General features: G+C 41.8%; 1 protein-coding gene across 1 annotated transcript in view; it reads right to left on the bottom strand.

Annotated features, from left to right (window-relative positions):
* The window catches only part of TAF3 (TATA-box binding protein associated factor 3), a 151286-nt gene extending 144413 nt beyond the window's left edge, over positions 1–6873 (bottom strand). The window contains exons 1-2 of the mRNA XM_068560048.1: positions 6520–6873; positions 1674–1916 (exon numbers count right to left, since the gene is read on the bottom strand). Of these exons, the coding sequence (XP_068416149.1) occupies positions 1674–1916; positions 6520–6685 (409 nt within the window). The 5' untranslated portion in view covers positions 6686–6873. The remainder of the gene's footprint in view (positions 1–1673; positions 1917–6519) is intronic.
* Positions 6874–13006: the final 6133 nt, after the last annotated feature.

Below are 13006 nucleotides of genomic sequence, written 5' to 3'. Positions count from 1 at the left end.
GCCACGCACCAACCCAGGATAAATCTCTACAACTTAGGGCCAGTTTTCATCCACTTTTTCAGATGAGGAAACACTGACACACAGACTGTAAAACAACTTATTTCATGTCTAAAGCTAGTCTCTGAAACAAGTAAGTTAACACTTCAAAATGCTATTAAAGTGCAATTGGAGATTAGAAGAAATGAACCACAAGAAACTGGGACCCTCGGGAATTGCTGGTGGGAAGGAAAAAAGGTGCAGCCACTGTGGAAACAGTATAGCTGTTCCTCAAACAATTAAATATAGAATTACCATATGATACAGCAATTCCTCTTCTGAGTATAGACCCCAAAGAACTGAAAAGCAGGGAATCAGGTATTTGCAACGTTCATAGCAGTATTATTTGCAACACCCAAAAGGTAGAAACAACCCAAGTATCCACCACCAAGTGAATAGATAAACAAAATGTGGTTTAATACGTACAATGAGGTATCATTCCGCCTTAAAAAGGAGAGAAATTCTGACACCTGCTACAACATAGATGAATCTTGAAGACATTATGCTGAGTAAAGTAAGCCAGACACAAGATAAGTAAGATTCCACTTATATGAAGTACTTAGAGTCGTCAAATTCATAGACAGAAAATAGAATGGTGGCTGCCAGGGGCTAAGGGGATGAGGAGTTATTGTTTAATGGTTACAGCGTTGGAGGTTAAAAAGTTCTGTAGATGAACAGTGGTGTTGGTAGCGTAACAATGTGAATGTACTTAATACCACTGAACTGCACATCAATAAAAAGGTTAGAAAGTTATTTCTGCCATCATTGGCATTATCCTGAAGCACATCTATGGCTTTAGAATTTTAAAAAAGAAAGAAATTTCAGCTTTTCCATTTTTTAACAAGAAAAAATATTCTGTACCTGTGTTAAAGACCACAAATTACTATGTATCTCTTTAGAATCTTAGTGAACCTAAATGATTAACATGTAAAATCATGCAGGAAAAAAGGAACTCTGCATGGATTGACTACTGTGCCTGATTAGGTATTATTTTACAGTAAAAATTCTATATGACCAAACATAAACATTTCTACTCATCGTAAAAATGCAGATAGCACACTCTCACTGCTGATGGCCCAGGTTCAATCCTTGGTCGGGGAACTAAGATCCCACAAGCCACACAGCGCAGCCAAAAACAAAACAAAACAAAACAAAACAAAACAGATAAATAGATAAATCTGCATAATATTAGTGAATGTTCACTCACTCACTGTTTCCAGTATTATCCAACTCACATTTATAATAAGGGGGGAAGGGGGAGAGCTACCCCAATTTTCTTTATGTTTCAAAGGCTTTCTCATTTACTTAATATCCCATTCTCATATAATACATCTTTGACAGACTTCTCTCTGTGGTCACATTCTGTTCTCCCCTACTTAAAATTTACAAAGGAAATCAAAGCCTCATCAGATATACCCTTGATTCCATGGGTCTGCCTGGTGAGGCCCGCTGCAAGTTTGTTGGCTTAAAGGTTAGAATAATTTGTAAGTAGTATTACAATATTTTTACTGCATTTCTAGAATTTATATGTTAGCATAACTTTTTATGTAATTCTGTTAGGAAATCTAAGAAGATTAAAAACCCATTAAAATAGTTACAAATATATGAGCGAGAAACAAACAAAAAACCCCACAAACCTTCTTGAGAAGACACAATGGGTGGCATGTAATCAGGGATGTATTCTTTTCTTTCCTCTGCATCTTTACTTCCGGGTTGAGGAAACTGAAGTACGTTGTTCTTGCTAACAGGAAATGAAGGAATTTGATGTGGGAAAGTGACAGGTTCAATGTTGTGGATATAGTCTTCTAGTTCATGAAGACTAACCCCCATGAGTTGGAAAGCTTCACCAACATCATCCAAAATTGGGTCTGTCCGGCCATCTGAAACAAAGTCAAAAGCAAAGCAAATTATTTTAAGCAAATTCCATGAATATTTTTTAGAATATGAAGAAAAAAGTATTAGGTAAATATGCAGCTCAGAATCAAATATACTATATACTTAAGACCCAGTTACTGGAAAAAACTGAATAGATTTTCAGTAGAACATCATATTGTTTAAATATTAGAAAGATGACTCTGAAAGTCAATTTTAAATATGATCTGACAACCAACCAGAACACCACAGACAATTCATACTAACAATCAGCCAGTACAGAACTAATGTCAAAAGTAACTTATAGATGGTCAACAGCACCTGGAACAGTGGCTGACACAAAGTAAATGCCCGATAAATATTACTATTATTATATTTTATCAAATAAGTATTGATAGAACGCTGAGCTAGGTAAATGTCCATTCCATTTTCTCGACTGCTCAGTGATACAACTCTGGAAACTACAACAGTGGTTGGCATATAGTTGGCACTCCATAAACATTTGTTGAATGAATTATACCACTGAATCAATTTTTTAAATCCAAGAAAATGTGCTGAAAGAGCTTAGACCATAAAGGTAATTTACATATAAATTTTAAATGTATTTAGAAGACACTGTATAAAATGGGTAGAGGTAAAATGATAAAACATTAGATATAGTGAGATTCTCTTTACAAAAGGAAGTTTCTCCTCTGCCTGCCCTTAGCAGAACTTAAGGTCTCTACATCTTTTAAAACTTCTATGAAAATTCCAGTTCCAGATTTCCAATAAATAGCTTATTTTTTTTTTTAACTATAATCTCCTATGATCATGCCAAACTCAGTTTGTCTGAAATTAAATCATGATGTAAAATGGAAAAGAATAATCCAAAGTTCATAAAAATCAGACACATGTTGGCTCACACCCACACACGGAAACTTCTGGAAGGATATACATCCAACTGTAACAGTTTATGGGGCTGAAAGCTGCAGAACAGGGGAAGGGCAGAGTTGAAGCAGGAGACTCGTTTCTAACTTCAAAGATTTTGTAGTCTGAATTTTTATACAAGTATGGGTTACTTCTTTGACGTAGAAAAAAGAGAGGATAAATAAAATGAATACTCATTCTTTCCCTTAATGACAGACAGGCATTTCAACTCTCTGATTCTTATTAAAAGCAATATTCTTTTCTCAATCTTAAAAATGTGGTCCTCTTGAATTCTTCCACATTTTTGCAATTTCAACCCAAGACCTTCCGGTGCTCCCCCTGCACCCTTTTGGGTCCCGGCTTTCAGAATTTTTCCTTTCTCCCTCTTCCTACTCTCACTGTCTCAGCCTAGTTTCAAGTCTCCCCACTTGCGCTTCTCTTGCACTTAACCGACAGCACAATTGTCTTGAAGCCTCACTTTCATCACGCAATCCCCCTCCGTAAGAGTATGCAGTGTTTCCTACCACGTTGTAATTTCTCTGTTAAGTCCCTCCCTAAGCTGATTTCGCTCCATTTAACATTTTCCTCTAGCACCTTCCAAATGAACTGGTTACATATGCCAAGCTGGCCGCCTCACTTACTCCCTCTTGGTTATCTCAGGTTATGCTTTTCTCTACCTGGCACGCTCCCTACATTATACAACCTTGCTTCACGGCTCAACTCAAATCTCATCTTTCCAGTGAATCCTGCCCTGGAACCCAGAGTGTGCATGTGTCTCTCCTTCACTGTATTCCTTTTGCATTTACTGCCTATACCTATACCGTGCACTGCTTTCAGTGTACACACACATTATTTAATGTATAATACAATGCATACAGAAACTTCTGCCCCTGAACGCTTTGGCAAATCGTTACCTTAGGGAATTTTTCAAATGCATTATTTGTTGAATTGATAGTAACTTCTGATACTTGCTTTAACTTTAGAGCGTGTTTTTAAAAAGGAACAAATACCATCAGTTTGTTTTTACTGACATTTCGACACCCTTTTACACACCTTACGGGCAGGGACTGTGCCTAAGTAATCCTATGTCTCCAACACGCAGCACAGAACTCAGATCATAAGTGGTGCTCAATAAACGTGTGTCAGAAAGACAAAGGAAATAAAGAAACAGAATACAAGATTGCATAGTGGTGACCTGATGTTACAGAATTCTGGTTTAAAATAAGAATAGTGTAGAGAAAAGAATATTTAAAAGTCTACGACTAAAAAGGAAAAAAAAAAAAAGGTCATGAAGAACCTAGTGGTGGGATGGGAGTAAAGACGCAGACCTACTGGAGAACAGACTTGAGGATATGGGGAGGGGGAAGGGTGAGATGTGACAAAGTGAGAGAGTGGCATGGACATATATACACTGCCAAACGTAAAATGGATAGCTGGTGGGAGGCAACTGCATAGCGCAGGGAGATCAGCTCTGTGTTTTGTGACCACCTGGAGGGGTGGGATGGGGAGGGTGGGAGATGCGGGAGGCAGGAGATATGGGAGCATGTGTATGTGTATGACTGATTCACTTTGTTGTGAAGCAGAAGCTAGCACACCACTGTGGAGCAATTGTGCTCCAATAAAGATGTTAAAAAAAAAAAAAGTCTATGACTAATAAGTATACCAGGAATTAGCATTTTCAAAAAGTCACCAAACCACAATGGAGAATAATGAACCCGATCATCGTATTCTCACTAAAAGCAAGAAAATCATTACAGAAATTGGGTGATTATCGAGGTTCACGTTAACACAAAACAGGGATCACCCGATGACTCTAGAATACCTGGTTGCTTGGAGTGCCAGCACCTGTCTGGTTCCATGTATAAGGCAGGAACGGTAACTATGTATTCAGGGTTATTCTGATTACCTAAAGGTACAGAACATCTGTCCTCATTTAGGGAACTTGGTAGCAAAAATATAACCTGGACTACGCATGCTGTAACAGTATACTCAAGCACCAGAAGGGAGGAGGGAGGGAAGAGAAGCATAAGCAGAGAGCGGTGTGCTGGTGGTGTACTTTTAAGATCAAGATGAATGAGAGCTACTCAGCAGTTCCAAATTCAGATTAGAAGTATCCATGAAATCAAGCTGTCTAAAAACACACATTTTTAAAACTCAAAAGGTGAAATGACTAAATAGTTATTGTGGTGGTGGATTATCAGTTCCCTTATTTATTCAACAAATACTTCCTGGGTGCCTATTCTATTATGGCACTGTACTAGGTTACAGAATACAAATATAATAAATTTGTCTCCTGGGGAGGGGAGAGGGGAGGGTGAGAGATATACACAGATGATTACAAAACAAGGTGTTCAATAACATAGCAGAAATATGCACAGAATTATGAGAACAGGTATCACGAGTTTGCTAAAGCAAGTGATAAGTGAATCTCAAACTAGAAGTCGTACTACTGGTGGGCCAGGGGGCGAAGGACACGCTAGGAAACAGCATGCATGCAGGAATGGATGGCTTAAAGTGTTTCGGAAAAGGCAGGTAGCTCAGCATGGTTGCAGATTTAGGATGACAGAATGGCAGAAGATAAGAAAAATGCTAGCTCACAAAGGGAAGTGTGTGCTGCTTGAGAGCTTAGATTTTTCAGCCTGTAACCAATTGAAATATTTTTAAGAATGACACAACCAGATTTGCATGATGGAGAGATTAACAGATTATTCTGGCAGCGCTATGGCGCCGGAATGGAATTTGGGGCCTAAGAAGTAAAGTGTATTCATGGGTCTCAACTTTTCAGTGGAGCAACCTCTTTAACAAAAAATATCCTATGAAACACTTCACCCAGTTTTCCAGCTTAACACCTGAAAAATAATGCCCCGAAACTTAAATGAGGGGTAGTTCCCCCTCCACACACACAGACTTCCCATCAATGAGATGATGTGTTGCTTCTACTTAGTAAATGCCACCAGCTATAGATACTACCAGACATTCGCTTAAAAACCATGTACTGTAGCCCAGATTACCTGGGGAGCCTTGTAAATTGCCGAAGATCCCTCTAACACACTTTGATAACCACTGACACAAAAATATAGAAGAGGAGGAAATCAATGGGTGGCGGAGACGTAAGCCACAGTTAATCTAAGTGAAACCGACCAAGTCGGCCTTGGGAAGGAGTAAGCAGAGATGCTGTCTATGAAACGAGCACATAAAGAAGAGGCAGTGTCCCTAACGGAGCAGAGCTGTCAACGAGTATGTGTTGTCAGGAGCTGAAGAATGGCCAGGCTTGTAAGAAACGGCCGGTAGACGGAGCGCCTGTGACAACTAGTTGTAGTAGTTTGCGGGCAAGGGAGGAAAAGGACCAAAGTAACAGAGGCTGTAAGACATTCTGGAGGTGGTTCTACACGCAGCCCAAATAGACGATGATTAAGACCGATGATGAGATCACAGAGGAGGGCAGAGGCTGTGGAGCTGGGAGCGGGGACAGGGCTCGGGCTACGGGCGGGATAAGTTAGCGGCTGACGAAGAGGGACCAAAGGGATGACTCGAGTTTCCAGGGACAGTGGAAGCGGAGGGGCGTCAGGGGCCGAGAAGACACCCAATCGCGGGGTGGGGGTGAAGGACCAACACCTCCTGGACGCCGGGAGAGCGAAGGGGAACGCGGAGGTGTCACCCGTGACTGGCCAGAGGCAGCCCTCCCGCACCCAGCCCGGTACTCACACAGCTCAGAGTACCGGTGGCAGCCCCGTCCCAGCTGCTGCAGGTAGCGCTGCAGCACGTCCGTGAGGAGGTGGCAGGCGCTCAGTTGCACCGAGTCCCAGCCCAGCGCCTGGCAGATCTGCGCCACCGAGACCCTCAACAACGACCTGGAGTAACTCTCGCACATCCCGCTCCGTGGACTCCACCGCAGTCCTTGCTGCCACTTCTCTCCACCCCCGCCGCCTAACCTTAGAAGAGCCCCTGATTCATCCTCTAGGGCCCCCGCGGCGGGGAAATCGTCCCCCCCGACCCCCGGCGACCACCTCAAAGCCTCAGCAGCACGGAGCGCGCCAGCCTGAGAGCCGCCATTTTGGACTCGCTCCGCCTCCCGCTGGATGGTCGCCGGGGGGAGGCAGCACTAGCCGAGTGCGGAGCGCGCCGATGAGGAAGCTCCGCCCCGTTGGAGCAGAGCGATGGTCCCGGTATCGACTCTCGGGCCTGGAAGAATGCAGGAAACGGCAGCTCAGAGCGCCGGTGGAGGATGCGTCCGAGGAGGCAGGTGCTTGGGGCCTTCCCGGGGTGCTCGCTCGGAGATGAAGGAGGAGGGAACGTCAGTGGATCAGGGGCCGAAGAGAGAGCCGGGATATGAAACTGAAATCCGGGTGTTAGAGAAGAGTGGGAATCTGAGAGGCTGTGAGTGCAGGGGTGGGATTTGGGGAGTGGAAACTTCAGGACTCTCCCAGACTTGGATCTAATCCTCTGCTTGCCTCTGCTAAAAAAAAAAAAAAAAAAGCTGTTTACCATTGTATAGATTAAATCAGGTCCCAGCTGTTAAGCATGGCATTGAAAACCCTTCACTATAGGGCGGGGTGCAGGGTGTGGCCAGCGTGGCACTGACCTCCGGACAAAATTTACGGGGGCAGCAGAAAACGTAATCAAGATCAATAATATTTTAATACAATTTTTAAAAAATCCAACCACTGCCCCCGAATTCCGGCCTCACTCACTTCTTTCTAATCCCAGCCCTGGTTTCAATAAAACTTTATTTACAAAAACGGGTGGCATGCTTGTGGGCAAGAGTTTGCCGATGTGCCCTTCACCAGCCTCTGGGACCTGTCAAAGGAAGAAAGGACTCGGTTGCCTGCGGAAAGTCCTTAACTCAGCGAAGCAGTCTGTGTATGGAGAACTGTTGCCTGCCCCAGTCTTCTCCTCGCTCCAGCCAGGTGTTGCCAGATCTTAACCAGATGCGGGACACCGAGATTTTGTGATCAATAGCTCGATCAATATTTTTAACTATTGGAAATACATTTTTAAAGTTTTAATTTGCAAGCCAAACTAATCCCACGGTTAAGCCAGATTCAGCCTATGGGTAGCCAGGTTGCAGTGGCTCACCTACTCAGTCTGTTTATCCTTTTGTGCTTTTTTCTTCTGAAAGCTTCTGGAGTGTTCCTCCCTTCCCCTCCTCTCCCTCCTGTGTTCCCCTCTTCTTGCACCTATCACAGTGCATTTAGTATTTGAGTTTAACATGCCTCTCCAATAAACTGTGAGTTGCTGCATGGCTCTACGTTTTCCTTAGAGGGACCATTCCAGAACTTTGAACACAATATTCAATTTTTTTGAAGTCCCAGAAACCCAGTAGAATGGAAAATATGATTCTTCCGCTAAATGACAATCTGTAGACAAGAGCAAGATGCTAGGTGGCAGGGTGCCTATAATATTTTCTCCACTGACACTTCTGTCCCCAAGATTATCAGGGACCTTCTAGATGCTAAATCTGGGGGACACTTTTCAGTCCTAGACTTGCTTGACCATTTTGTAGCCATTTGAGAATGTTGAACACTACCTTAATTTTGAAACTCTAGTACCTTGGATCTTACAACACCCTGCTCTCTTCTGTTCCAATACTTCTGCAGGCTCCTTTTACATCTCTTATATTGCCTCTGTGTGTGTGTTTTACCCCTTAATCTTTTATTTTGGAAAATTTCAAACCTACAGAAAAGTTGAAACAAGTATAAACACAGGTACACACTTCACCTAGATTCACCAATTGTTAATATTGACTATTTTGCCACATTTACTATGTTTACACACACACACACACACACACACACAAACCGTTTTTTTTTTTTTTTCAGAACAGTTTGAAAATAAGTTGCAAACTTCGTGACATCTAACCCGGAAACAATTCAGCGTGTATATCCCCAGACAAGGACATTCCCCTACATAACCATGTGTCGCAGATTCAGTTCTCCAGTTCTGAGGTGGAGATCAACCTGCAGGTTTATTGAGTGCTACTGGGATCCACACCTGTGCAAGGGAAGGGGGTTGCACTGCATTTTCAAGGAGGGCCTCAGGCAATCCCATAGGGAGCTCTAACTCGGGGATGGCCTATCACCTCTGTCCTGAGTTGGGACAAGGGGTCTGGACCTTTATATTCCCTTGTTGGTAAGTCATTGCCTGAGGGCTTCCCTGGAAAGGGTGTGTGATCTCGGGCAAAGGAGCTGAGTGCAGCTGGGGCAATTCCACAGAACACTGAAGCCTTTAATCCTGAGCAGTGCGTTATGGTAGTCCGTACTGTCTTAGCTCCTGGCTGCCATAACTCAGACAGGGTAACTTATCAACAGACATTTATTTCTCACGGTTCTGGAGGCTGGAAGTCTGAGATCAGGGTGCAGCATGGTCATGTGAGGGCCCTCTCCTGGGGCACAGATTCTCAGGTTGTAACCTCACAAGGTGGGAGGGGCTGGGGAGCTCTGTGGGATCTCTTTTTTTTTTTTTTTTTATCAGTACAGCTTTTTTTTTTTTTTTAAATTATTTTTTAATTTTTTTCACTATTTTTAAATAATTAATTAATTTAGTTTTGGCTGTGTTGGGTCTTCGTTTCTGTGCGAGGGCTTCCTCCAGTTGTGGCAAGCGGGGGCCACTCTTCATCGCGGTGCGTGGGCCTCTCACTATCGCGGCCTCTCTTGTTGCGGAGCACAGGCTCCAGACGCGCAGGCTCAGTAGTTGTGGCTCACGGGCCCAGTTGCTCCGCGGCATGTGGGATCTTCCCAGACCAGGGCTCGAACCCGTGTCCCCTGCATTGGCAGGCAGATGCCCAACCACTGCGCCACCAGGGAAGCCCTGGGGCATCCACTCTTAAAACCAAACCTAATATTTTCCAGGTAGTCTTCTTCCTCTTATTTTCTTTATTTTTCTTTCTCCGTGGCTGAGTAATACCAGTAGTAAGATATATAAGTCAAGAGATTTTTTAAAAAATAACTGTTCTGGTTATGAACTTTCAGACTTACTTTTGTGCACATAAACACATTTTCAGCATAATTCCCTGGAAATTCATTTGTTACTGTGTCTATTAATACTTCAAACTCATTTTAAAAATTTGTTTATTTATTTTTGGCTCTGTTGGTGCATGCAGGCCTTCTCTAGTCGTGGCGAGCAGGGGCTACTCTTTGTCGTGGTGCGCGGGCTTCTCATTGCGGTGGCTTCCGTTGTTGCAGAGCACGGGCTGTAGGCACGAGGGCTCAGTAGTTGTGGCACGGGGACTCAGTAGTTGCAGCTCACGGGCTCTGGAGTAAAGGCTTAGTAGTTGTGGTGCACGGGCTTAGTTGCTCCGCGGCACGTGGGATCTTCCTGGACCAGGACTCAACCTGTGTCCCCTGCATTGGCAGGTGGATTCTTAACCACTGCACCACCAGGGAAGTCCCAAGCTCATTTTTTAAAATTGGATTTTCTGTCTTCTTACTGATTTGTGGATGTTTAAAAAAACATACTCTATATACAAGATTTATTTGTATTGTAAATATCTTCCCTCAGTCGTTTGATAATTTAATTTTAATAAAGCCCAATTATCAATGTTTTTCAAATGATTAGTTTTGTTTTGTTTTGTTTTTTTGGCCCGCACTGTGTGGCTTGTGGGATCTTAGTTCCCCGACCAGGGATTAAACCCGCCCCGTGGCGGTGAAAGCGCTGAGTCCTAACCACTGGACCGCCAGGGAATTCCCTAAATGATTAGTTCTTTTTGAGTCATGTTTAAAAAATCTTTGCTATTCCCAATATCATGAAGCCTTTCTCCTATTTTCTTCAAAAAGCTATATTATTATACCTTTTATATCTATGATCTATCTCAAATTAAAATTGTGTATGGTATAAGGATCAGGGATTTTTCCTATAGAGATATCCAGCGGATCCAGCAGCATTTACTGGAAATATTCTTTTCCACATTGAATTACAGTGACTCATAAATCAGGTGGCTGTATACGTATTTGTTTCTAGTCTATTGTGTTCCATTGTCTATTTTTCTATCCTTGAAACACCACCACACTATCTTAATTACCATGACATCTTAAGTAAACCTTTCTTTCCCCTTTTTTAAAGCATGGTTATCTGAACTAAGAACAGTGCTGCTATGAATATCTTGTACATGTGACTGCATGCATTTCTGATGAGTATATATTTTAGATCGTTGATCATTCGGTATACAAATGTTCAACTTTAGTAGATACTGCCGACCAGTTTTTCAAGGTGTTTATCCTGATTTAAACTCTCAGCATGTATATGTATGGGACTTCAGTCCATATTTGATATAATCATCTCTTTATCTCAGCCATTCTAGGGCTTTTTTCTTTCTTTTTTAAAAAGCAAATTCAGGGAATCCAACCCAACATTTTAAGATACTAGTCTCCCCCCTCCCATTTTCCTAGGTTATCTAATAAGTGTTGTCCTTATGAGTTCAGATTCTCAACTATTAAGTAAAACTGGGGACATCTAAATGAGATTTTTGGATTGTATCAATATCCTGGTTGTGATATGTGAAGCCCCCATTGAGGGGAGTTGAGGCAACTGTACAAGGGATCGCTCTGTATTATTTCATACAACTGCATGTGAATCTACAGTTCTCTCAATAGAATGTTCAATTAGAAAACAAGCAAAAATCACACACACACACACACACACACACAGTGCTCAGAAACTTTTGGAAAGAGAATATCTAAGTTCCAAACAACCAATATGCATGATTAACCCCACTCACTGGCCATCAAAGAAATACAAGTTAAAGGTGTTATTATATAACACTACACTCCTACCAGGATGGCAAAATGAAAAAGGGTGACAATACCTAGTGTTGATGAGGATGTAGACAACTGCCAGAGAGTATAAACTGGTATCAATACATCCACTCTGTGGAAGTGTTTGGCAGTGCCAAAGCAGCAGAACATTTACAGAACCTATGGCCAAGCAATCCCGCTGCTAGGTATGTACACAACAGAAATTCTTTCAAATTTAAACCAAGAGAGGTGCACAAAAGATCTAGAGAAGCATTTATAATTGTTCCAAGCTGGAAATAACCTAAACGTCCATCAACAGAATTACTAAACTCTGAGATATTTATCACGTGCGGTAACATAAAACAATGAAAAAAGCTGCTCTACAAATGTGAATGAAATCTCCCAGACATAATGTGGAATTTTAAGAAAAAGCAAACCCCAAAGGCTTCATCTGTATGATTCTGTTTACTTAAATTTCAAAAACAATCACAACACATCTATGGTGATAGAAGTCATGACTGTGGGTACTTTTGTGGAGATAACAAAAAGGGCAGGGACACAAGGGAGGCTTCTGTAACGATAGGACCTTTTAGATCTTGATCTAGATTGTAGATACATGAGTGTTTACACTTTGCAAATTTTCCTGAGCCATAAACTTATGAATTATGCCTTCTTTTGTACATACACTATACTTCAGTAACAGTTTACCAAAAAACCTTACCACGTTTTTTTTTTCATTATTTGCTTGTCTTTGCTCCAGACTGTAAGCTCCTATAGGGAAGTATAATTATTATCATCGTAGCTTCAGAATTTAAGAGTGCTAATACACAGAACATCAGAAACATGATATTGAACCGATGGTCACTTACGTAGATCAGGCAACGTTTAATCACAGACACAGCATTCGTCCCACATCAGTCTCTAAGTATTTTGCAAATATTGATTCATTTAGTCCTCATAACAACACTATGAGGTAAGTACTATTTTAATCGTCGTTTTACAGATGATAAAACTGAACGATTAAGTAACTTGCCCAATGTCACACAGCTGGTAAGGGTTGAACTGGGATTCCAACCCAGTTTGCCCCAAGTTTATGCTCTTAACCACTGCTCTATGCATCGAACACTCGTGTTAAATCCTTGCTTAGTTTTATTTCTCAAGACCCCATGCTGCATCTGCAAGTAGTGGAAGTGCGAACTTTCTAACACAAATTAATTTGCAACACAAATGAGCTGATGTCACTCATATGCAAAGAACTCTTTATGTTTCAATGAGAAAAAGAGAAAAACTCACTTAAAAAAATGGGCAACGAATGAGTAGTCTATTATCTTTTCACCCATCAGATCATTAAAGATTAAAAGATAGACAAAGTCTCAGCGAGTAGAGGAAATCAATTTTATACACTGTTAGCACAAGTTTACAATCTTCTTGAGAGCCATTTGGCAGTGTCCATTAAATTAAAA

This window comes from Eschrichtius robustus, chromosome 1, assembly GCF_028021215.1.
Source record: "Eschrichtius robustus isolate mEscRob2 chromosome 1, mEscRob2.pri, whole genome shotgun sequence".
Taxonomy (NCBI): domain Eukaryota; kingdom Metazoa; phylum Chordata; class Mammalia; order Artiodactyla; family Eschrichtiidae; genus Eschrichtius; species Eschrichtius robustus.
This window is presented reverse-complemented; position numbering and strand designations above follow the sequence as displayed.